The sequence below is a fragment of the Ochlerotatus camptorhynchus genome, unplaced genomic scaffold (genome assembly GCF_037179485.1).
Source record: "Ochlerotatus camptorhynchus isolate MF236.1 unplaced genomic scaffold, CSIRO-AGI_Acam_v1.1 ptg000330l, whole genome shotgun sequence".
In the NCBI taxonomy this organism is placed as follows: domain Eukaryota; kingdom Metazoa; phylum Arthropoda; class Insecta; order Diptera; family Culicidae; genus Ochlerotatus; species Ochlerotatus camptorhynchus.
In genome coordinates, this window is record NW_027040818.1 from 8,172,329 (window position 1) to 8,199,659 (window position 27,331).

At 41.7% G+C, this 27,331-nt stretch overlaps 1 protein-coding gene across 6 annotated transcripts in view; it reads right to left on the reverse strand.

Moving 5' to 3' along the window:
- Nucleotides 1-27,331, reverse strand: part of axo (axotactin) — a 213,166-nt gene that overhangs the window by 56,197 nt on the left and 129,638 nt on the right. For all 6 annotated transcript variants that reach the window (XM_065230353.1, XM_065230351.1, XM_065230352.1 and 3 more), the window contains 5 exons: nucleotides 17,290-17,438; nucleotides 16,992-17,165; nucleotides 16,474-16,717; nucleotides 7,599-7,818; nucleotides 6,906-7,041 (listed from right to left, as the gene is read on the reverse strand). In XM_065230353.1, coding sequence (XP_065086425.1) covers nucleotides 6,906-7,041; nucleotides 7,599-7,818; nucleotides 16,474-16,717; nucleotides 16,992-17,165; nucleotides 17,290-17,419 — 904 coding nt within the window. In that variant the 5' untranslated portion in view covers nucleotides 17,420-17,438. The remainder of the gene's footprint in view (nucleotides 1-6,905; nucleotides 7,042-7,598; nucleotides 7,819-16,473; nucleotides 16,718-16,991; nucleotides 17,166-17,289; nucleotides 17,439-27,331) is intronic.

The following is a 27,331-nucleotide window of genomic DNA, read 5'->3' on the forward strand; positions in this document are numbered from 1 at the left end:
CGATCTCTGCTATATGCAGTCAATTTATGAGTTTCTGCAAATGTCTAGTATAAGAATTTAATTCTTTTGTCTTTTGTATCGCTTTATTAGTTTTTGTTTGTCTTGTCCCCCGTCTCATCGTCGCCCACTGGTCACGATAGACGGTCGAACTCCAGACGAATCTAGAACCGCACTACCGTTCATACTGGCGACATCGCTCTGATGAGTCAACGAAACCCTACCCCCAAACTCCTCCCCTTATCCTATCCTTCGAAAATGTACCTCTCTAACCTCGAGTATTCGGCCCAACTCCTACTAGACATAGAATTAAGTGAATTTTGTTACAAAAAAAGAACAATGAACTATCGGCTCCGTAAAGCTAACACGATTGAGCCTTCCAAATAAACGAACCAGATAAAAAAAAGTATTTTCAATAGTATTCTTGGGCTAAAAATGTCGAGACACAATCAAACCTGTCTTGGTGGTTACTCATGCTTACTCCAAGAGTAACCAGCTCAGAAAACCAATTATTTTTATTATTATTATTCTAGGGTAGGTATATCAGTTATGGCGATACGTTCCTATTAGAGAGGGTCTAGTAATTAGAGCCAATCGAGCAGCGCCTATCTTAATTACATTGCCAGTGTTGCTAACAACCGCCTTGGAATTGGTTACAACAATCCATAATTGGCTCGTATAACCATAACTGGTACATCTACCCTATAATCAATCTTTTAAATTTGTCGAACCTCTTAACGGAATCCCTTTATGTAGAGCTTTGAGTGGGTTGGTTTATTTCCTTCAAATTCCGTTATAATTGCATATCTTTTGACAGATACGCGTATTTCGTCTACTACTTTCAGACTCAGTGCCAAGTATTCAACACTGGTGTTTTCATGAAATAAGCGTTTTTTTTCCCAAACCCAGTCATCATAATCGAATACCACTTGGTTGCACATCATTCTGATTGAGCCGTGCCCCTACTCATTACCGCTTCGGACGGCACTTGGTCCTGCAGCAAGCTGGAGCAAGTCAGCGGATAAAGGTGGATCACGGCGTGATCATCTTGACCAGGGCTCTACATTTTCGAAGCTCTAACATGAACTCGTGTTTTGTTTCTACGTGTTCGAAGCTTCATTTCTATAACGCCTAGCTAGACTATCAGCAAGAAACGAAAATAAAAAAAGCAGGACGCATAGAATGAAAGGCTGGCTGTGGAACTTCTCGTCGGTGCTTTGCTCATCGCTTTCAATGTAACTAACGTCGATTTTCTAGTTAAACGAAACCTCATTATGGCTTTCAATCCCCTTTCACGAACACTCTATCACCGCTCTTTCAATTTGTTTAAAATGCGTTATGTCCCGTTTTTGATCATATTTTCTAGATAAATATATGGATGGAAGATAAAATAAAAATATTACGTGCAATGTTTTATGTCAGTGTTTTCACGTGAGAAATGCTTTAAATGTGTTATTTCATTTTCCGTCATATACGTCATGAAACCTCTGTTGATGTGTTTCATGAAAGAGAAAACTATCAAAGTCGAGCGCTCTTTCGCTCATCCGTTTCACCGAAGCTTGAAAGGAAGAGCAATGGAGCGACGGGAGAAAGAGAGGCAAGCGACTGAACATTTTTGTTTGTGCACGCCGACTGAGGTTCTAGAATGCTGCGAAGCTGTTCGACTTTAACAGAAAAAGAAAGCCAGCAGTCTCTTCGTGACGCCCTGATCTTGACAACCAGCGATGGGGTGGGTCCCGTTTAACTAAGCCGAAACGCGGAAAATTTATACATGCAAAACACCCCCTCCCCCTCCCTCACCTCTAGAACGGCAACCCGAAGAAGACATGGACTTTGACGATCACTTTTTTTCAGAAGTATTTGTTAAGCAATTATAAGTATAAACAAAAGTTTAATTCCGTTAATTTTTAACCAATTTTTTGCAAGAGCCAAAACTTTCAAATTTGAGAAAAAAAAAGGCTTAAGAGGCATAGACATGCATTCGATGATATTCTGTTGGTGATTTACCAACAACTGACTATAAAACATATCTGGAACGTACGTCTATATCCGGAGTGATTTGAGATTTGTGCGTAATTGCATTTGTAAACAAACACGTCAATCACCGATTCCTCAAGAGTAAAAGCTCAATCTCGAAAACTAATAACTCTAGCAGGTAGATAAATGGTTCCTCTATCATTTGGTATTGTTTGTTTACGAGATTGAGTTTTTATTCGCAAGAAATCGGCAATTGACGCGTTTGTTTACAAATGCAATTACGCCCAAATCTTAAATCACTCTGAATATATGAAATTAGACTAACATCCGAAGTCCATCCTTTTTTTTCATATTCTGCTCAAAATATACTTTCTGCCCCGCCCTATTCATTAAAAACGGCGGTAAATTCTGTCAGGGGCGGTTGCACATCGTTCTGTTTGAACCTGAAAAGATATAGAACAGCTGGCTGCGGTGGGTTTGGTGCACGTTGTTCTTTGTCGTGATTGGAGAATTCTGACATCAGTAGGCGCTTTCTCTACGAATAAGGTGAGTGAGGTTGATGGTCTTCGGCATAACGATGACGCGCTTGGTGAATATGGCCCACACGTCCGAAGTTCTAAAGGATATGCGGTAGGATTGGGCGATCTTGAATCCCAATTTCCGATTTTTCGGATCGATTCTTTGCCCACGAAGAGCTCGAAAAAATCGATGGTAATTTACGCTCATCATAGACTGCGTAGTAAATTTAATGAACGTAACGTCAACATCAGCATCGCTCCCTACAATGGCGTCACTATTTGCGTTTTCAATATTTACGAATACAGCAACATTTGAAGGTTTGTGCTACCTCCCTTCTGTGCTCATTGCTCCTTACCGTCACTACAACATTTAATTGAATATAATTAAGGAAATAATTTCTTGAGTTACCAACAAGCGTATTTAAATAAAAATCAAAAGATCGATCTACCAAAGATCGATTCTTTGGTACTGATTTAATCCTAGAGCCAAATATAAGATCGATCCGTCAAAATCGATCACAAGAAAGACACCTTGCGGTTTAAGCAAATTTATGGGAAATTTAGATGCTTCCAATTTTTTGTTAAATTTCTTAGTTGTTTAACTGTTTTCACTATTTGTATTATATGCCTCTAAATTGCTGGATAAACTCCCCGTAGAATGGCATAATGCATGACATATTTCACATTAATGCTTTGGAGAAATATGCGTTTGAAAACACCCCCCATTTTCGTTACATGTCTCATTTTTGATTTCTGAATGTGATCCACAGTATAGTAATGAAAGACGTAGTACTACATCAAAAAAGTTTTTTTTTCTGACAAAGTTACTTGAAATAAGCTGAGCTACAACTTTGCCGAAGAATTTTTACTTTTATTTCTCCAAATAAATTTATGATTTCAATGATAATAAGAACCATCCTGGTATTAATTGACACTAAATTGAGGACTTTACTGTTAGGAACAGCTTTGTAGGAGACTCTTTTCTTCTGATATTTCAATTTGATACTCTAAATGCCTATTTTATGATAAATTTCCATTCGGGACCACGTTTTTTTTTGCCTTTTTGGCTATGGCTGCTGAGCAATGGCTTTATCGGTTACTTGGGATTATTAAGGTATATGTTGAGGAGTGACATCTCCGGCTTCTTTAAACTACAACCCTGATGTTCACTGGATATATATAACTGCGACCGCTTCCTATTGTTCTGCCGAGTAGACAAGTCAGAGCAGAAACTGGTAGGAAGCCTGAAATGATAAACAACCCTTCGTGTCTAACAATAAGAATACAATAAGAGTAGCCGATACGGTGTGAGATGCCAGGCTGAATGGAAGATTGTATACACTGAGGCAAATAGACGAAAGAATTTCATAAGGCTCGACTTATGCACAACATAGGGTAAACGCTCCTATAGTAGCGGTACGTTAGAAGCGTTAGGTTCCTATAGTTGTGTATGGAGACTCAATACACAACTATAGGAACCTACCCAAGTAACCAAAAGTTCTGATAAAAGGCCATTTGTGGCTTAAGCAGCTTAGTTGGTGATGGTCTTTAGAATTCTAAGCAGCCTCATTTTTAAGTCGTTATAAGAACTTGAAAGTTCCGGTATAATAATTGAAGAGCATTCTAAGCAGCTTCAGGCGGAACTTGAACGGAACTTTTAGAAACTAAAATAAAAAAGGTTTTTGTCCTCTACACCAATTCTATGTTTAAGTTCGCACTTTTATGAAAGTTATTTCTAAAGACAGGTATTAATGTGTATTGATTTATCAGCGTTAGTAGTAGAATTTAAGCTGTTTGAAGAATTAAACCCAGTCCTTCTGCGCGAGAGCCCCAGCACGAACCGCTGCGTCATCTGAAATATATTAAAGTGAGCTGTTGTCCCGCCTACTGTTGGAGTTGTCAGTGCCAGCTGACTGACTTGCATACGAAACACAACACCTTGATGAATTTTAAATTGGTATTTGCCCGCATGGTATTCCAACACATTTGTGGCGCAGTGGTTAGCGTTAGTAGATCGCATGCCAAATACACGGGTTCGAATCCAGGAAATTACTTTTTAAATTTTTTTTATGTTTGGATAAAATGTTGATGCACTGCATAAATATAAGAATTATGATTTATTCGGGCCACTAATCATTTAATATTTACGTACATTAAATTTTGTTACTAATAAAGACTTGTGAGGATTGCTTCATGTGGCTTGAAAGTTTTATCGGAACTTTATTTGAACTTTATGAAACTTGATAGTTCTGTCGGAACTTTATTTGAACTTTTTGGAACTTGAAAGTTCTGTCGGAACTTTATTTGAACTTTATGGAACTTGAAAGTTCTGTCGGAACTTTATTTGAACTTTATGGAACTTGAAAGTTCTGTCGGAACTTTATTTGAACTTTATGGAACTTGAAGGTTCGGTTGGAACTTTATTTGAACTTTATGGAACTTGAAAGTTCTGTCGGAACTTTATTTGAACTTTATGGAACTTGAAAGTTCTGTCAGAACTTTATTTGAACTTTATGGAACTTGAAGGTTCGGTCGGAACTTTATTTGAACTTCATGGAACTTGAAAGTTCTGTCGGAACTTTATTTGAACTTTATGGAACTTGAAGGTTCATTCGGAACTTTATTTGAACTTTACGGAACTTGAAAGTGATTTTAATCGTTGAATGCGGAACTTTTGGTTACTTGGGTAACGCTTCTAACGTACCGCAACTATAGGAGCGTTTACCCTATATGAATTTCATAAGCGTGGCTTATGAATGATTTTCGGGCAACATGAAGTAGCTCTTATGCGCATTTAACCATTTCATTTTCCCAAGCGTTGAAAGACGAGTGGTCAACGCACGGGCCCCCTTACCTCAACGTCCATTTTCTGGTTCCAGTCTGCACCTATTTATTATTTTTTGTCAACATTGTTTTTCATAAGGTAAATTAATGAAATTCACACTCATTTCTTATGGCTAAAATTCATAAGTGTTTCTTATAGAATTCTTACGTTCTTTTGCTTGCGTATAGGAGTCACTGCGTATTCTAAACGCAGTGGTGAATATGCTCGTGGGAGTTGGGCCAGTCGTACACTGAGTCAAAAGAACGTAAGAATTCCATAAGAACCACTTATGAATTTTAGCCACAAGAAATCGGTATAAATTTTATTGATTTGCCTTATGAAAAATAAAGTTGTAAAAAAAATAATTATAAAATGGAGCAGACTGGAACCGAACCATGGACGATGAGGTTACAGGCCCCATGTGTTGACCACACGTCTTTTAACGCTTGGGAAAATTAAATGGTTAAAGGCCTATAAGAGCTGCCTCATGTTAGACGAAAATCATTGATTCATGAAATTCATATGTGTCGTTCTTAAGTCAAGCATTATGAAATTCTTACGTATATTTGCCTCAGTGTAAGAGAGAGAGAGAGAGAGAGAGAGATCTAATTCTCCCTGTCCCAACGGCTAGCCCCGAACATCATCGATCGTCGGTCTGTGGATGACCAGTGTTATTTTAGGAGCTAATAGGTTTAGTTAGCATTCTCCGATCGTTAGCGCCGGTCAAGAGCCACACGGCTAGTTTTTTTGTATCGTTTAGATTAAGTGCCCATTGTTAGATTAAGGCAATAAATGTAGTTTGTGTAGTTAGTGTTTTTTTTGTTAAATAGACTGTTTTAATTAAGCCGCGAGTGTTGTGATTTTACGGAAGAATTCTCCACCAACAACTTATAGATTACTGCCATTAACCCATTCGAAGAGGCCGAGTGTTGAGCATCCACCCAGTCGAAGGAGCCAATTATCCAGTTCCCCAACAGTATATAAAAACGATTTTGAAATTTATAATTTGAAAATAGTTACAGGATTAAAGAAAGGCGAATTATTGCAACATTAGTTTACCCTGAAGAAGACGGTTAAAAACAGCCGCAACGTTGGGTAATTAGAACCCATACAAATCAGAACGGTCAGACAATCAAACTGTCATTCTCAAAATTTGGCAGCAATTTGGATTTTGAGGTTTCGCTGTGACTCAAGGTTGAGTTCAGATCTGAATATAAATCCTTGACAACCCTATTGAACCATTTTATGAAGACGTAAGTACGTAATTTACAGTGATAAGTGCTTTCAGCTACTGGCAGACTGCAACAGTATAGCTTCTATCAGCCAGCAGTCTGTCAAGCTTCATTATGAACCTTTTTGCCAATCTACCACCACCACCGATGTCGATGGATGAAGGACCGATTGAATGGAAGTCAATCGATAGGCAGACTTCTTCCTTCCAACCATCCAACCAACCAACCAACCAACCAACCGGCATACCAGCAGAGGTTGATAGGTCGGAAGACGACGACGACGACGAGGATGTTGTTGATGATAGTAATAAATTGTAAACATGCCAAGGTAAACCACGGGCCTTCGGCTCTTCTTACCTCCGACCAGCACCACCGACATCAGGTTGATCGAGACGCCGTAGTTGGTTTCGTGATTCAGCCCTTTGAGGTAGACTTCCTCGTTGTGGTCATCAACACGGGCTATCAGCCGGGCCCCGTGCACGTCTATCCGGACCTGGAAAAGGAAGCAAACGGGAGATTAGACGCAGTGCATCGTGTACGTCGTCCGTCGTCGGAGAGATTATCGTCATCATCATCATCATCATCGTCATGCAAGGGTCGAGCCGAGTTCCGGAGCTTTATGAGGGTGTGGACGTAAAATTGCTACGATTAGCAAGAGATGGCTTTGGGAAGATTAAAGTGTATATGGTTCTATCGATTTCAGAAGCGGAGTCGGACCATATTCGTTCCCGAAGGCAGAAACATTGTTATTCCATCAGTCGAAATTGAATTATGCTGAAATGTTTAGATTTTAATTTTCATCATAATTCCATTTTGACTGACAATGGAATCCCCCGAGCGTGGGGTTCCAAGCAAAAGGACACCCCCGGGGATTTCCCAGTAAAGGCTCACACACAGACACACACACATGTTCGCATAAACAATTAGGTTTCCTGGGCCACATGGAGGACGTGACTTTTCTCAGTATGTTAAAGCAGTGCATCCGACAGTGCCATTTTGTGGGTGTGTTTATGCACCAACAACTAGGGCAACAGCAGGACAAATACCTACCATAACGCTGTGCCACTCGTCCCGGTTGAGGCCTTCGCCGACGGTTACGCTGGTCGAGTGGTTGCCGAACACGTGCACCACCTTGAGCTGGCCCTTCTCCACGATGACGTACAGGGCGTACGGGTCGAGCTTGACGCCGGCCGGGGTCTTGACGTTGTGATACACCAGCAGTCCGTGCGGCAGACGGGTGCGAAATTGGAATGATATTTCACGGCATAATCTGAAAATTTAATTAAACAAAATTTATGAGATTTGCGTCCTGTGGGTGTCCTTCTTTGGGCACGGTCCGGACGTGGTGGGTTGGTTTGGTCCGGGTTTCGTTCCCAACCGACAAGGGGTTGGCTATTTCGACGGAACCATCCAGTGAATTGTGATTTCGGTTGTTTATTGTTAGGGTTTGACAAAATAGCTGTTATTTCGGAACTAATCAGTGAGAGTATCGGGTGGTCTATTGGGAATCGAGCGTGGATGGGGACGTATTTCAGGGATTTGGTCGGTTTTGTTTGGGATCTTCAAATAATGGTACGTGAGGTCAACGAAGAGGATTAATTGGCTGTAGATAGAAGTTTGCGGACATTCAAAGTTTGTTGCAAAATGCTAAAATTGAATACACGCTAGCATCAGTGAACAGTGGGTTAGGCAACGGGCTCCAATGTAGATTTCAAAATCTTCAAGTTTTGGTGATGACGTTTTTGTGTGGAATTTACCACATGGGTCTAATTTACAGTTCGGTCTTTTTCGATTCGATACATAAATTTCTGAGTCACATGAAAAACTAGAAGGGTCTGTGCCTATAGGCACGAACGGAAGCTTGACGTAGGACCGCTAGGGGACGGAATAAATGTGAAGAGCATTTAGTTCTTTTAATTGATCAATTATCTATTATCTCAACTCTTTCCGATTTTGAATTGTAGGCGTACCAAATTTGTAGTAATTTTTTCAAAGAGAAAGTTGATTAAGAGAATCAATCAAAATCACTTGCACCCCTGCTTCCAAGTTTGGTTACAAGATCACAACTCTGGAGAGCATTTTGTGTGGTCGGTGGGGGCTTGTGGTTCTGAATATGGACAAACAGGCACAGATAAATGCTATTCCAACTCTTTACTGATATAAGCTTGATGGCCCTGAAAAGAGCCGTTTTATTGTAGAGGACATCCATGGCCACTTACGCTTGGCGTGTTTAGTGTAGGTGACAGCATCAGGAACCTCATTTGCCAGGAACACCTTCAGCACACCTCGTAGATCAGACCGGAGATACGTTTAACACCACTACGGAGAGCCAGACGACCGATGGCCGTTATCTCGAAGAACTTTGCGATGACGCTTGGCGCCTCCTTTACCAGACCTTTTCCTCCTTTGCCACGACCAGTCAATTGTTGCTTTTAGGTGTGAAGGAGTGGACTAGCCACCACCTTCCTACTGCTGCTATTGCTGTTCACCATGGCGTCCGAAGCAAAAATGAGCTAATGCCATAAGTAGTAAAATTATGTTTATTTCTGTTGATTATGGTAGTACATTGATTTATCATTTTAATTGATTAGCCTACTTGGCTCTTCATCTTTGTTTAATTTGATATTCTAATTTAATATTTGCGTTTTTCAACTAGTTTACAGAATATCCCTTTGGGGATGTGTTTTATTTGAATTGAAAAAAGTGATAACCTACCTAACTACGAGTATAACTTAACCTAACGTGCTAGATCACGTATGATCTGATGATTTGATCTCAGACAGGTGTCTCTGAACCTTTCCAGGATAAATACTCTCCGTTCTTCTAATGTTTGAATTCCAGCCAGGAAGTGGATATCAGAATTTATAGTCCGCGGGGGGCTGTTTAGGACCATCCTAAGGATCTTGTTCTGGATCCTTTGGAGTTTAAGGTGATGGCATTTTGCGCAACTCTCCCAGATTGGCATACCGTACTCGATTACAGGAAGGATGATTTGTTTGTAGACAGCAAGCTTATTTTTCAGGGACAGGGTTGACTTCCTGTGGATAGAAAATTCAGACAGAACGTCCAGGCCTCTCTGAAGTTTGGCAGTCAGAGCTCCGATGACCCTACCCTTGTAGACGATGGATGTGTCATCTGCGAACAGAGACAACGATCCACCATCAGGGAGAGCCGGCATATCGGAGGTGAACAGGTTGAATAGGATGGGGCCAAGAATGCTTCCTTGTGGAACCCCGGCACCGATGTTGAAAGCATTCGATGAGATGCCATTCAGAGAGATTCGGAACGTCCTGTCTGATAGATAGTTGTTTATGATCTTCACTAGGAAGATTGGAAGACCGTACTGCTGCAATTTGAACACCAGGCCATCATGCCAGACATTGTCGAATGCTTTTTCAACGTCCAACAACGCCATGGCAGATGTTTTCGAAACACACTTGTTCCGTCTGAGAATGTTTGTTACTCGAGTCAGCTGGTGGACGGTCGAACGACCTTTCCGAAAACCAAACTGTTCCTCGAGTAACAAGTTGTTTTCATCGGCAGATGTTAGGAGCCGGTGGTACAGTGGTCTTTCGAACAGTTTTGATAACCCTGAGAGAAGGCTGATTGGTCGATAACTTGAAGGAGAGGACGAATCCTTCCCAGGTTTCCGGATGGGTATGACTTTAGCTGACTTCCAACACGAGGGGAAGTAGCCAAGTCTGAGGCACTGATTAAAAATCAGTGCCAGATGGTTGTAAAATCTGGAACTCAAGTGTTTTAGTTCCAGATTCAGGATGTTGTCCAAACCTGGGGCCTTCATGTTTTTAGATGATTTTATATAGGCCAACAGTTCGTCAGCCGTAATCTCGGATTCCTCTGGAAAAATGTTAGGAATCTGAAGAACATTGGTTGCATTTTCAGCAAGCTCAGATTCATGAGGGCTGATGATGTTTTGTCCGAGATTATGGGAGCTGACGAAGTGTTGACCTATCGCGGCAGCCTTCTCTTCAGGAGTTATCAGATGAACCACTGGGTCGCTGGGACGATCCAGTGGGGTCAGTGGGGGAATGGGCCTAGGCTTGTTTTTAAGAATTTTTGTAAGTTTCCAGAAGGGCTAAGCACAATCTGGGAGAGAGCGGATCTTACTAGCAAAATCGTTATTTCTGAGATCCACCATCCTGGCCCTTTGTTAATCGATTAAAATTGGTCTTCAAGTTAGGCAGGCCAGTACGCTGGTACTGCCTACGAATGGTGTTACGGAGTCTAATGAGATCTTTGGTAGGGCTGTCAAGGTTCAGAGTGTTACTCACCTGTCTGGATACTGGCACGTGTTGTTCTCTGGCCCGGGAAATCGCCTCCTCGATGGTTTGTAGACACCGGTCAACATCTTCCGACGTCCCCGGTTGGACATCGTAGTCGATGGTTGTGTCGACACAGTGTTGATATTGCGCCCAGTTTACTCGATGGTAGTTGCGCCGGGAAGCTTCGAATCGGTTTACCGAGGATCCAACTTCGGCCACCACCGGGTAGTGGTCCGAGCTCAGCTCCTGGAATGCCACAGGTTGCGATACGTTGTGTCCCATGTTGCTTACGAAGATGTCGATGGTCGCATGGATCCCAGACCGACTCAACCGGGTGGGAGAGTCCGGGGCCAAGATGGTATAGTGGCCTTCTTGCAGGTCTTCATTGAGGATGATGCCGTTTCTATTGCTCCGACCGTTGCCCCAAGTTTGATGTTTTGCATTCAGATCGCCAGCGATGATAAAGTTCCCGATCCTCCGGGTGAGTTTGATGATGTCTTTGCGGAGGGCCACTGACGACCCGTCCCTGATGTTGGTTTGCTTGGGGCAGTAGGCCGCGATGATGGTGATTGGGCCAAGTGATGTGCTCACCTCCACTCCGATGGCTTCAATTGTTTTCAACTGGAAGTTTGGTAGCAGCCGGCAACTGATGTTCCGTCTTGCAGCGATGGCCACTCCTCCACCTCCAGAGCAGGTGCGATCAAGTCTGACGAGCCGGAAGTCGGGAAGGAATACATTCAGTTCGGACTTCAGATGCGTCTCGGTGATGATAGCAATGTCCACTTCTTCACCCCAGCAGGCCTGGGTTCAATCCCAGTCGGCGCCGCCGGGATGTTCTGAGGCATAACATCTCTGATCACGCCTTCCTTCGGATGGGAAGTAAAGCCGTTGGTCCCCGGTTCATGAGTTGATGGGTCGATAGGTAGGGTCCAGGTGTGGGAGCTGCCTTCCTGGCACGTCGGTAGCATTGGTGCTCAGCACGGAAAACAAGATCGACGGAAAAAACAAACCAAAGGAAAAAAAAAAAAATGTCCACTTCCTTGGCGTTGAGGAAATCGAGTATTTTTGTTCGTCAGTGAGCAAGCGTTCCAATTTGCATTTTTTATTGCTTCACGGTCCATACTTGGTCAAGGCAGCATGAAGCTGTTCAGATCGAGTCTTGCAGGTATGCATGATGATGATGACCTCGGCCACGAGCGTCACAAGTTTCTCCGAGGTGAACGGAGAATCGTCGACAGATTCACCTGAGACAGCACCAGCGTATGATAAACCAGGGGCGGTGGATGAACCTGGAATTGGCTGGGCCGCAGCAACAGCGAGACGATGCTGAACTGTCCGACTGTTGGGAACCATTTGGATACTCGCGGGATTGGCTTGTTGGTTGTTGAGCGGAAGCGGGGCTAGGTTCGGAACATGTCGACGGGGCTGGAGAGCTGGGTACTGGACTTCCGTTAGTACAGGAGGCGAACGATGATTACGAAGGCGACCGAGCTGGTTGTTGCTTGTGGCCTTCCGACGGATATTAATGAACTCCACTCGCTTGGGACATCCGCGATTGGAGACTTGGTGGTTTCCACCGCAGTTGACACACGTTGACTCGATGTCATCGACTTGCTCACAGGACGCAGTTGAGTGAGTTCCAGCACACTTGCCGCAGTTTGTCTTCATGTGGCAGTTTTTGGTGCCATGGCTATATGAGAGGCAGTTCATACACTGCGTTACATCACGATGTTGGGGTTTGTAATGCTCCCAACTGATGATGACCTGAAACAGGTCCCGGATTTTGGATCTCAGAGCCGCAAGACTGGTGGATCCCTTCGTGAAATGCACCAGGAACAACTGATCACGGAAGCTGGTGTTTTGGTTGGGACGCCGGTTCATCTGGAACACGGCCTCAGGTTGGAGCCCAAGCCGCTCCAGCTCGGACTTCACCGCAGCAGCCTCGAACGACGGTAATCCACGCAAAACCACCTTCAGTGGCTTGCTCGATAGCAGATCATGCGTGAAGAAGTCCACGTTGTTGTTCTTCAGGAAACTTCCAATTTGTTTGTACTCCTCCAAGCTGGAGCACATGCTTTTTGTACCGATGCTGCAAAGCTTGAAGCGAGGCAGCAGCTTGTGTTTTGCCAGTTCGGCACCCAACTTGGCAACACCCTTCACTGGCGTGAAAAGCGGAGGAATCCGCTCTCGTCTTGCAATGGGAACAGCGTCACCATCGCCATTTTCTTCCGGGAGTACTGCATACTGGTTGGCTTGCAGTACTCGTTTTCCGGCGTCATCCTGCGACGCGCTGGGCTTGATTAGCACCTTCTTTGAAGGGCCCGCTGCTGGCTCATTGGCACGTTTACGCACCATTTGTTTCGTGTTGCAAGTTCAATTAAACTTGCCAGTACGCGAGAAGGTGGCGACACTTCCACGGCGCAACGCGACAGCACAAAACGAAACAAAATCGAATCGAGAACTCGAGCGAAAATACGGACTGAACAGCTCGACAGTCGAGCAAAGAATAAGCTAATGCCATACAGCAGCGCTCTTTTATATCTTTTCAGGTTAAAGCAGAATGATGTGCAACCAAGTGGTATAAAAGCTACAAAGACTCCTCCCATTATGAGTAGTTTGCTATCAAGTAGCGACACGGGCTCTTTTCCTTTTGCATACACGGCGAATGAGAACGACCCAAATTTGAGTTTAGTTTACTCATAATCGCCAAAAGTGCAGGAATTCAGCGATGAGTAAATTTGTCTCATGGTTTCCTGTGGAAAACCTAAAAAATCTGCCAGAAAATGAGGAAATTGACGAAAATTTTATTCAGTCTCGGAGTAGTACCAATAGACTGAGGGAATCCAATCTTAACTTTTCTCAAATTCGGGAATTTTTCCCTGGAAAATCCTGGAAAAACCTGGGAAAACAGGAGGCAAATTTACTCATCGCTGAGTTCCTGCACTTTATTTCTTATTTCTGAGATAACTAAACTCAAATCTGGGTCGATCTCATTCGCCGTGATATCACCTTGAAAGATATCGGCACCGGTGGTTAGCGTGATTACCTCTCACCCCGGCAGGCCTGGGTCCAATCTCAGTCGGTACCACCGGCATGTTCTAAGGCATAACATCTCTGATCACGCCTTCCTTCGGGAAGTAAAGCCGTTGGTCCCCGGTTGAGTTGATGGGTCGATTGGTAGGGTCCAGGTGTGGGAGCTGCCTCCCTGGCGTCGGTAGCATTAATTGGAGCTCAGTACGGAAAACAAATCTCGCGTCACTTTTCAATAATTCCTATCTACATTGATCGATTCTCTTCACCGACACTCTCTTTCGTAAATAACTCGGCTTGACAAATGTTTCCTGCCGTCTTCGTCGAATTAGATGCTAGATTGTTGCTCCTTCCATCGAAAATATCCGGCCGTGGCGATTCAAAGTTGATCAAGGTTGATCAAAATAATTTGTACCCCTGCTTCCAGTTTGAATACATGAGCATTTTGTGTGATCATTGGTTCTGAATATGAACAAACAGGCAGAAGAATTATATTCCTACTCTTTACTGTAATAAGCTTGGTGGCCCTGAAAAGAGCCGTTTTTTGCCAAAGTTCGTGATGATTTAACCTCCGAAACCAAACAGAGTGCGTCTCTGTCACTTCAAAACGTAGATGACATCCATGGCCACTTACGCTTGGTGTGTTTAGTCTAGGTGACAGCATCACGGATCTCATTTTTCAGGAACACCTTCAGCACACCTCGTAAATCAGACCGGAAATACGTCAGACACCGCCACGGTGAGCCAGACGACAGAGAATTTGCGTTTGGTTCTGATTATGGCGATGAGTGTGCAAAATATTACGCAATTCCATCCTCCCTATTCGCACGCGCCCGAGGATCGGAGGCGAATGCCACTTCGACTTGTTTCGTCTACTTACTACTCTCTGACGACTGTGCTGGGGAAGCAGCATATGCATGTAGGTAATTGGTGGATTTGTTAGTTAATTAGACGCTTTTGGACAATGCTGGACAGTTACCAGTTTTTCAATAGTTTCTTGTTGAAAATCAACATTCGGAAGCATTGTTATCGATGCATAGCCATATTTCTGATCGATTGGTGATAAAATTATTGAAATTGGACCAGGGGCAGCTGAGTTATTAACGTTCAAATTCTTTCTTAATTTGTTACATGTTCCATTTTCGGTTTTCACAAAGTGTATCCCCATATAGAAATCAAAGACGTAGTCCTACGTCAATAAATCCCATGCCGTAACTTCATACCCAGCTCTGTCAACTATTAAGAAGGCATTTACTTGATGAACACCGTTGCCTTAGACAACAGCATTCTGTTTATATGACCTAGATCTCAAGATCCAGCAAGAAAAGGTTGTTTTCTCGCACACCATCTCATGTTGCTAGAGCTGTCATTTTTATTGAAATTAGACTTGGATATTTTCCGACACTTACATTGATTAGCACTGTACATTAGACTGATGCAAAATTTGAAATATTTGCTCCACAGTGCTCAAACGGTTTCAAATTGGGCCCTGATTAGCCTCCCAAAATTTGAACTCATTTAGTGAGAAACTGACTTGGCACAAACCATTTGAAGTTTATATGTAAATTACCATGGAGAAACCATAATTTTGGGTCATATCTATCTCAAAGTTCACAACTTCACTCTACGTTAGAAAATAATAGCTGAGCTTGTTGAATATTTTCTTAGCTACAATTTTGTTCAAAACCCCTTTTCGATCAAATGTAAGGAACAAAAATTATTAAGGATTCAAGTCACTGATGTCTTATGATTATGCTCAATCAACTGTTCAGCAGGCAACATTGGTATTTATGGCGCATTTGACTTTTGGCTGAAAAACGATTTTCTGCAAAGTTGTAGCTGATGAAAATTCTCATAAGAATAGCAATAGAATTTGTTAACAGTACAATTTGTAAAAAAAGCTAGAAGATAATGAACAAGAAGTTTGGTTTTCCCATAGTAATTTCCATATAAACTTCAAGTGGTTTGTGCCATGTCAGTTTCTCACTAAATGAGTTCAAGTTTTGGGAGGCTAATCAGGGCCCAATTTGGAACCGTTTGAGCACTGTGGAGCGAAAATTTCAAATTTTGCATCAGTCTACTGTACACTGTCCAATCTTAAATCTAGTGAACGTATGATAATAATTATAGATATTTTGAAACATCAGCACATCGTATATGTAAGTATCGATTCGTCTTACCATTCGAATGCATTCTCTAAGTCTTTACGCCCTACTCGATTTCTACACACTTTGTGCCAGTAGGTTTATAATTTATGCCCTGTACATGGTCGCGGCACCGATGCCTCCAATATTCCAGTTAGTAAAGGCACGGCACACCATGTCGAAGGCGGTGGGATCGATTTCCACTCCGGACATGAAATTTTCCATACTAAATATGTCGCATACCACACCGAATTGCCACACAAAATACGAATGCTATATGTTACAGGCTGGGAAAGTTCTATGGAAACACTGAAAGCTGAGGGCCGGCATAAAGTTCCAGTTGCGACGTAAAAACCTAATAAGGCGACGGTCATCCACCGTTGCGTGAATGTGTCCATTTCTGCGGAACCAACCCATTACAAACTGCTCCGTCCGCCCGGTGGTCGTCCATCCCCTTTCTCAGCTTACCTTAATTGAAATGTTTGTATTGTTTCCCCGTCCATCTGGATGAACGTGTTGTTCTTGGCGAACAAGAACGTTTTCTCGTAGCCCGTTTCCTTGAACGTGAGCTCCGAGCCCCTCATCTCGTCCGACAGCGGCGCCCGTGTGCTACTGGACGAGTACCGAGGCGACAGGGCTTCCTGTGTCTGGGTCTGCACCGTCGTCGATGGGTTGTCGGTCGTCGATGATGACTGCACCGAAGGCTGCGTTTCTGCGTCCATTAGAAATTGATGAGAATTGCGTGTGTCGAGGATGTTCGGACGAGACGATGCAGAGAGGCTGGCGTGTGTGTTATGAAGTTACGAAAAGCTAATAATTCTGGAATGCTTTTGTTCTTGCAGTCACTCGTAGCCATGAAGCGTTGCTGATGGACATTCGCTCGCTCGCCTTCGGTGGCAGGTCAAATTGAAAATCCTTGTTCCGATTGGACACAATCCAGCCTCTCTGCTCTCTCAGGTCCATTTCGAGAAGGCACATATACTCACGTGTCTCATTAGTGCACTGTTGTATGCACATCTCGTACGTTTCGAAATTGTTCTGCAGATTGCCTCCGCAGCCGCCCCAGGTGAACTGGGTGCAGTTCTGGGTTGTTTGATCGAAGAAGTACCGATTGTTGACACCCTGGCACGGACCTGGATTTTCTGGTCCAACACATTTTTCTATTGGCAGAGGAAAAAAACATACAGATATCATCGTTATGATCGGAATCGATGTGATTCGGATGGAGAGAAGCGAAAAAAAACATGTGAACACAATAAAAAGATAGGAATCAAAACTTCATACTAGGCGCTTCGGTACTGGCCGGGATGATCGATGCCGTGCACGGTGGTGTGAAAATACTGAGGATGGCAACGGTGGCGATGGCAATAGCTGTTCGATGACCTGAGGCAGCGACATGGTGATTTTGGTGCATTCTTTGGTTTGTTGGTATGCTGCAATGGAAGAAAAGGAAGGAGGCGTGTTAGCAGCGTTGCCAGTTGGTCAGTTTCAAAATCAAACAAATCGAATTTCATTTAAAAAGAGATACTTATATATCATCCGGTCTTGACAAATTCATTGTTCAAGAATGAATCTGTTAGAAATCCTCATAAATTTCCTTATCATTAAAGTGAAAGAATTACCAAAATTATCGAAACAGTTCTCATATTGGGGTCTATTTTAAGGTTATTTTAGACCGATTAAATCTAATGTGAAATGTGCTTAGGAAGATCGAAAAAATAAGTCCGTCTTGGGAAAACGTTTTGTTTTTAATTTATAAAACAAAATTTAGTTATTTTATATATTAATCATTGTGCCCAGCCAAGATAAATTGACGATTCTATTACTGCTCATCGATTAATTGATGAAGGTGATTTGCAGATTGAGTTGTTTTTACCTGAAGTCATTTTGCTTGATCTAATTCCGTTTAGTGTTATGACAGCATTAATGGTGTTTATCTTTCGATAGTTTTGTTGTGCGATCATTGCAACGAGGTTCTATTCCAGAGTTGGACCAACAAGTTGCGTGACATCCTCGATAAGGGCGATTATCATCCATTGAGGCTGTGTTCCATTTGGTGAATTTTCACTTTAATTTGACAGTTTGAAATTTTTTAAATAAACCTGCTATTGCACCATACTTATTTCTGACAGACCAGGAATCAGTTTTGCAAACACCGTCTCGAAAATCGAGCGATCAACAACGGAGGGAATTTCGAACATAATAATTTATTTTCGAAATGTCAAATTTCAGTGAAAATACACCAAATGGAACACAGCCTGAAAGCAGTTAATCAGGAAGTGTATCTACATAACATGAAATAAGTGGAAGCTCAATCGCTTTCGAAATACTTCCCTACTGCCTTGGATTTTTTGGAACAGTTGACCCTTTTGCCGAATGAAACTGCTGCTATGGTTCGGAAGGCAGGCACTGATGCATGCCTCCCAGGAAGTTTTGGAATTGGATTCCTTGTCCCTTCCGTCGTCAGCATCGGTAGAAATATTCCTTCTACTATCGCTAGTATTATTACTCGACTATAGTTACGTCGGCATTTTCTTGAGATTCTGCGTTTGAAAGCCCCACTCGATTTATTTTTTCTACACGGCCAATGAGATCAACCCAAATTTGCGTTCAGTTTACTCATAATCGCCAAAGGTGCAGGAACTCAGCGATGGCGGAAAATGGGGGAAATTGATGAAAATTTTTCTCAGTCTAGGAGTAGTACGGTAATAGTGTAAACTCCACAATGGCGATCCTGCCAGGTTTTTATTGTTTAGAATAGGAAATTACTAAAAAGAACTTATTGAAACACCTATACGAGAATCACTCAGCTAATTGATATTTTTATTCGGTAAGTACAAAAAAAAAGTTAAGTGTCTGGAAGAAAAAGTGGAACAAAACAGAAAAGTGCGATGGTGGCCTCGCTTGCTGGGTTAGATTTTCTGTGCCGTCACGCCATGTCAGCGTTGCCAGATATACCGATTTATCGGCATTTATACCGATTTCCAAACTAGATACCGATTTACAGATAAGTTTCCTCAGAATACCGATTTTTAAGATTTAATACCGATTTATACCGTTTTTTTTTAAATAATCACAATTATTTTTTTTTCCTTTGGTTTGTTTTTTTCCGTCGATCTTGTTTTCCGTGCTGAGCACCAATGCTACCGACGTGCCAGGAAGGCAGCTCCCACACCTGGACCCTACCTATCGACCCATCAACTCATGAACCGGGGACCAACGGCTTTACTTCCCATCCGAAGGAAGGCGTGATCAGAGATGTTATGCCTCAGAACATCCCGGCGGCGCCGACTGGGATTGAACCCAGGCCAGCTGGGGTGAGAGGTAATCACGCTTACCACTACACCATCGGCACCGTTAAGCACAATTATTTGCCCGCGATCGAATTTCAGAGAAATTTTTTGTGAGAGACTTGTATCTTTTTGACTACCTTATATTTTTTTAGCCTTCAAAATTCTAACAAATCATCTCTAAAGATGCCTTATCCTTGATACGGCAAATATATTATAAACATTATTTAACTTCCGGAAGTTTTTATTCATTTAAAAACTTCCTGAAGTTTCATCCAACTTTCCCTGGAATTTTCTTCCACCTTACCTTGGAAGCTTCTTCAGCCGTCGCTCGAATGATTCTTTCATCTTCTCCCGCCAGCTTTTTTAACTTTCCCGGAGCGTCAAGGATGCTATCAGATTTGTATTGCGGATCCACACTCGCTGCAGGCACATTAAAAAAGTTCTGAAACTTCAGAAAAGTCTAGACTTTTGTGTAAGTTTCGATAAATTAAAGACAGTTTAATTAATTTCTCTTAAAATTCGAAAACCCTGAAATTTCAGAAAAGTCCAGTTAACTTAGGAAACATCATAAATATTTTGGAAACTTCACAAGTCTAAAGAACTTCAGGGTAATTTAATGGTTTTCAGGAACTTTAGACGTCAATTCTGTTCATTTTGATTTATCCATGACGCAAGAGATTCGCGGAATCCCAGAGCATCATCGTTCCATGATTGCTCCGTCAATTTTCGCTGCAAAGTTTGGCCAAGTTGATTCCGCAAGATCGTTCTTCACAGATGGATCACTAATAGAGGCGTCCGCAGGTTTTGGTATTTTAACGAATTTCATAGCGCCTCTCGAATGCTTCATGCTCCTTGTTCCGTATATGTTGCTGAACTGGCGGCAATACATTATACGCTAGAAACGATCGCCTCACTTGCACCAGATCATTATTTTATTTTTACGGATAGTCTCAGTTCTGTCGAGGCTATTCGCTCCATGAGGCCGGTAAAGCACTTCTCGTATTTTCTCATGAAAATACGAGAGCTTCTAAGTGCTTTATCTTTAAGATCTTTTGTCATCACCTTTGCATGGGCCCCATCTCATTGCTCGATTGCGGGCAATGAGAAGGCGGACTCGCTTGCAAAGGTGGGCGCTATGGAAGGCGATATTTAAGATCGACAAATCGCCTACGACGAATTTTTCTTCATTTATCGTCAACAGTCACTCGCCAGCTGGCAAAATAAATGGAGTGAAGCGAGTTTAGGACGATGGTTGTATTCAATTATCCCTAAGGTGTCGAAGTGTCCTTGGTTCAAAAGTTTGGAGGTGGGTCGAGACTTCATTCGTGTGATGTCTCGCCTCATGTCCAAGCACTATTCACTAAGCGCTCACTTGTTCCGTGTTAGGCTGGGGGACAGTAATCTCTGTGAATGTGGACAAGGTTACCAGGACGCAGATCACATTATTTGGTCATGTGCTGAGCACCGTGGAGTCAGATTCGAGTTGTACGATTCCCTTCGGGCTCGAGGTAGACAACCTAATGTTCCAGTTCGGGATATTTTGGCTAGACGCGATCTGGAGTTTATGCAACTCATATATGTTCTCTTGAAGAATATTAACCATAGATTGTAAGTTTGATTAACCTTGTGTTTAGTTTGTATTTTGTATGTGTGTGTGTGTTTTTTTTTGTAGATTTGTTTCTGTAATAATTGTATAATTACAGAGTTGATATAACGTCGGTAGGATTAAGTATATGTTTTAGAAATAGTGAAATTTTTAAATCATAAATCATATTCCAAATCTCCTTTTCCCTCTCCCGATCCAAACAATTGTCATCCACTAACCTCGAGAAGACCGCGAGTAATCGGTTCAAATCCTTTAATTTTAGATTTAAGACATTTATAATGTATAAAGAAAATGATAACTTGGCTCTGTAAAGTTTATTCGATTGAGCCTGTACAAATAAAGTAATTAACAAAAAAAAAGGAACTTTAGTGAAGCTCAGAGAGCATCAGGACAGATCAATTAGTTCAATGAAATTGCTGAAATTATAAAGGAGTTCCGAGAAACTCAGACAATTTCCGAAAATTTCAGCAATGTCCATGCAAATTTAGGAAACGTAAGAGTAGTTACATGAACATTAGATCATTGTGAGAACATTTTATGGGGGAAGTTCTATGCTTTTTAATGGCAGTGTCAATAACTTTAAAAAAATAAAAAAATTGGAAGATCAGAGAACTTCAATGCTTATGTTATAATAAAATCAAGAAAATTGTGTGAGCACTTAAGCGATTTCGTAATCTTCAAGAAAGTCCAGAGACCTTCTAAGATGATTAGAGATATTCCAGTAGTCTTATTATAATCAGGGAAGTTCCGAGCGCTTCGAGGATGACCAGAGAACTCCAAAACAGCCCCTAGTTTCAGGAAAATTACAAGAACTTTTAAGGAATTTCGAGGAATTGTGGAATATTCCTAAGTGTATTTCAGGAATGTTCTGAAAGCTTCAGGGAAATTTCTGAGTCTTCAGGGATGTTTTTTGAATATCAGGAAAATTTTCTGGATCATTGGATCATCATTAGAAAATTTTCTGTATCCCCCATGAATCTCTTTCTTCCAGAATTATGTCCTTGTTTCTTTCGACTGTTCCGTAAACCCTCTGGCTTCCGACTTTTTTTTTCAGATGTTTGTTTCAATCTACCAGTTTCTGCCAGCGTCTCCAGGAAGTTTATTTCGTCTTTTCAAGGAAGTTCAATTAATTCTCCCAGAAATTTCTTTCTTCTTCTTCTGGAAGTTTGACCATAAGTTAAAGTTTTTTTTTTATTCGACTTCTGTTGGAAGGTTTTTCCGAGCTTCTTCTGGCTTTTCCTGGAGATGGCTACTTCTGGAAATTTACTTCTGGTTTCCATATTTAAATTTTCGCCACAAGTTTCTCAATTCGTGTCTTGGAAGTTTCACGGAGGTTTTTCCAGCTTTTCTCGAACTTCATCCAGGAGAGCTTCTTTCGTCTTTCTCTGGATATTTTTCCAGCTCCATTCAGAAGCTAATTCAAACATTCCCCGGAGCTTTCTTCCGGAATTTTTCGATCACAGTTCAGAAGCTAAAATGTTGCTTTGATTAACGGCTTTCTCAGTCTTTAAACATTGCAACGACTACGATGTAATCTGGCTGAAATTTCGGCCATAGATTGTGGCTTTTTTCAAGGGAATTTTTTTTTCCTTATTACCAGTAGTAAAGTCGTTGTTGTGGCTGATTTTCCATATTTTGGTTTCATTTAATCGAAAAAAAAACACTAGTTGGTAACACTTTTGATCACCACTTAAGGACAACGAAAATTTTAAAAATTTAATTAATAATATTAAAGAGTGTTTTGAGACTGAGAAAGCTCTCAAACAAAGCAATTCCCATCAAATCCCAGTCGTAACCATCGTAAAAATTTCTCTTTCAAGTTGGATAGGATTGCAAGGATCAATGAATTAAACTGTAATATGGTTTTGAAACTCGATAATTTTTACTGCGTTACGTTGTGTTTGTAATAACGTCTCGATTAAAACATTCTTCATTCATTTTTTGTTTACGTGCTTGGATTTATTCTAGTGCCTTTTTAACAACAGAATTTCAGCTTGAATTTAACCAATCGGTGGTCGTTATTTATTTATTTATTTATTTATTCTATATAATTAAATCTGACTTCAAGTCTAAATGAAATATGGGATGGGGAAAAGCCTTTTTGAGATAGCACATTTGACTAAAAAAGGCGTAAAAACCCCATATCTTTTCACACACATTAACGATTTCACAAGGCTGCTGCGCCCGGTGGAGCAGTACTGGGCAATAATGAAGCGGGAACTTCGGAAGAGCAAGAAGACAGTCAAAGACGAGAAGGACATGTTAAGAAAATGAATAAAAAACGGAGAAACTGGTACCGGATGACACTGTAAAGACTTTGATGGAGGGCATCAAGCGAAAATGCGTTCAATTTTACACTCAAGGCTCCATCGATTAACTTTTCTTTTGATTTTTGAAGTAAATATATGTATAAAACTACCTTAAAATTTTGGTTTGATTCTAAACATTATAAAAAAATTGGCATGACATTTTCGGTGTCACAATAATTTCGTGTTCGCCCTTTATGTGGTATACAGATTATAAATAAAACATAAATTAGTTCTTAAAGTGAATCAATCAATAAAACAATTTTTAGTTGGCAACTGCAAACAGGTCACTCGTCAGATGGCAGGAACCAATTTCGTGTAGATGATGGCGAATCATGAAACAAAAAAAAAAAAACAGGTAGCGCATTCATTTTCTTAGTTAATTATTGGATAGATACTTACCAATTGCATTATTGTTCGATTCAATATCGTTGATTATTATTAAGTTGGCGTTGCAGAGTGGTGGCAAAACTCTTGAAGTCATATCTGCTGGCGATTTCGTTAAACCGAATTGTCATGAATCTGATTGGATCATGTTGTCCATAACGAGTGTAACGGTTAGCTAAATGCAAGAAATTGCGTCGTATCAAAGGTCGTTCTGGAACATATATATATTCAATTCAGCGAGAATATCTGGGGCGTCAATATCGTTGGTCAACACCTTAGCCACGAATAGTTGAAATATAACGGTTGACGATTTCTACTAAATGAGATCGTGTTGCATTTGGCTATGATGATTACGCTTGCTCCAGTCCACAAACAAATCCAATAACCGTTGCAGCTCCAAGCAGTCTTCAATACAAGTGATTACCATAAATATCTCAACGTCATCTGCATAGAATATTCGCTGTCCGCGTGGCAGAACAAATGAAACATCATTTATGCATAACGAGAAGAGAAGCGGGCCTAGATTACTTCCTTGCGGTACGCCGGAAGGAATGAAAAATTCATCTGAATATGAAGAGCCGATCCTTACTTTCACAAACCTTCCAGTCAAGTACGATCTAAACCAGTTTACTAGGTCGGTCCAACTTTCTCAAGTTTTCCCAGTAGGATATCATGGTCCACTCGGTCGAATGCAGCTTTGTAATCTGTGTACACGGCATCTACTTGCGTACCAGCGTCCATCGAGCGTATGCAGAGTGAAGTAAATTGTGTGAGATTTGTAGTGACGGATCGTTTCGGGATGAATCCATGCTGAGAACAGGATATGTAGTTCTTGCTAGTCTCAAATAGAATATATTTAACGATAATCTCAAAAAGTTTAGAGCAGGCACTCAACGAAGTAATTCCCGGGTATTTGGCATTTGTCCCCCTTTTTGTGAATCGGATACAGGAATGAAGTTTTCCATCCAGCAGGAAATGTTTTCCTTTGAAACGAGAGGTTGAATAGTTTTACTAATGGCTTCAGCAGAGCACTTGAACATTTTTTCAGTACGATTGAAGGAATCACATCAGGACCAGGACGTGCTCCTCGGTGATTTGAAAAATTCCAAGTTAAAAGCTGTGAGACGGAGTATTACTGAGGGCAACGTCGATCTGCGTTTGCGTGGTCAATGTATTCGAGAAGGCATTTTTGAAGTGGTCGGCAAATAGCTCACATTTACTAGACGCTGAACTAGCAGAACGCTCATCAAAGTACATGGATGTAGGTAATCCATCTTCCTTACGTTTAGTACGAACAAACGACCAGAAATTTTTCGGATGCACACGCAAGTTCCTTTGCGTTCGATCAATGTATCGAGCATACAGAATACGATTGTACCGAGCATACTTGTTACTAGCAAGCACAAAGCGATGCTTCCACTGTTGAGACCTATTGCGAGTATACTTCCGAAGCGCAGATCGTCTACGGCGCTTCAATTGGCGAAGGCTGGAGTTTGACCAAGGCGGCTTCAATGGAGGACACGTTAGCTTCGATGACGTGACGTATTTCCGTGTTGAAAAGACCAACAATGTGTCTTATTATAGATCTTCGACAGCAATACAAAGTGAGAAAATATCAGGTTGTATATTTAGTCGTAGCAGGAATCAGAGTAATTTGAAATGAATAGTAGAAGAGTGCCATGAGACGTATACTCGGAGAGATCAGAAAGAGCAGATCGGGATGACCGCTAGAAGAGTGCGATGGGACGTCCACTTGGAGAGATCTGAAAGAGTGGATCGGGATGACCGCTAGAAGAGTGCGATTAGACGTCCCCTCGGAAAGATCTGAAAGAGCAGATCGAGATGACCGCTAGAAGAATGTGATTGGACGTCCCCTCGGAGAGATCTGAAAGAGCGCATCAGGATGACTTCTAGAAGAGTGCGATGGGACGTACACTTGGATGCAGTGAATCGGGATGACCGATAGGAAAGTGCGAAGTGGTATGACAAGGTGTTTTTAAGATTTTGAGATCAAAGGAAGTCAGTCCATGAGAGAAATTTAATTAAACGTTTCAGTATAGTGTAACTCTACTGTCTGTATCCCGGTAAAAACGCTCAGTAGCAAGAAACCTCTCGAGATGTGTCTCAAGGTCGGCTTACTACTGGGTAATCTGGAGGGGCTTCGCGATCCTTATGTACAGTACTGTCACCTGACTTAAAGCTATGGAAAGTTTAAGTGACACAGTAATCAAAGGGTGTATACTAATTATTTATTAATAAAAGCTATAGCAGGTGTGGATTGGATTTCTAATAGTAGTTCTATTGAATTTTATGGGTGTACAGTGGGTTTTTACTATGGGGGTTTGACGTACCGGTACTGTACTGCTGCTGTTGATCTGCTCCGCCGAAGACTACTCTGCCGATGTGCGAGCGCTCACCGATGATCCTACGTACGACGAGCTTGACGTCAGGCGAATCAAGCCTGACAGGGTGGTGATGTTTGAATTTACTTGCTAGTGGATCGGTCAACAGATCGACTTGGCTTGATGGCGATCTGCGGTCTCCTGGTGTCTACCCTCGTTGACAAGAATCACCAGAGTCCAGGCAAGGCCGGAGTGAATCTGCTGAGAGAGGTCCTCTTTTGCGTTTAGAGCCGTCTTGGCCCGAGGAATGCGGCAATTTTGATTTTGCAATTCCAAAGCGAAATGATGTCCTTTACTGTTAGGATTAATAATCCGACTCGTGTGCTTCCTGACCGACTTAGTCGGTTGGTTCACAAAATGTCGCTGTACCGAATGGTACCACAAAAAGGTCCTGATTGAACAGATAGATACTCCCGCGATTCACCACTCACTTTGTATTACTTTAAGGACACTTGGTTTTAACGATCCGAAGCACACGAACGCCAGATACTAATTGAGGCATGGCGGTTTTCCTTCGCGCTTATCCCATCCCATTGCTCTTCTCGTGAGACGTTATTTTCCACCCATTTTGAAATCACAATTTCGCCCAAATGTTGTTGTACCCACTGATAGAATATTCATACCCACTGTACTGTTGTACGGTTTTATACAATTTTCAAATTTAAAACAATTAATCCTACTAACAAATTAACAATTTTATACAACGACTACTAACCCTACTAATCCAACACCAAATAACCGCAAGAGACGTGACGGTACATTTAACAACATGGTTTCAAAAAGCGCCTCAGTAATATGACCCTGACTTTTCATGATATTTTTTTTATACTAGTTCGTTTATTTGCAAGGCTCAATCGCTTTACGGAGCCGATAGTTCATTGTTCTTTGTTGGTAACAAAATTCGCTTAATTCTATGTCTAGTAGGAGTTGAGCCGAATACTCGCGGCTTACTCGAGGTTAGAGAGGTACATTTTCGAAGGATAGGATAAGGGGAGGAGCTTGGGGGTAAGGTTTCGTTGTCTCATCAGAGCGTTGTCGCCAGTATGAACGGTAGTGCGGTTCTAGTTTTTTGTCTGGAGTTCGACCGGCTATGGTGACCAGTGGACTGATGCAAAATTTGAAATTTTTGCTCTACAGTGCTAGCCTCCCAAAATTTAAACTCATTTGGTAAGAAACTGACTTGGCACAAACTATTCGAAGTTTGTATGGAAATTACTATGGGAAAACCAAACTTTTTGTTCATTGTCCATATTGCTTTTTCGAAAATTTCTATAACTATTCTTACGGGAAATTTTCTAAGCTACAACTTTGCGCAATATCGTTTTTCAGCCA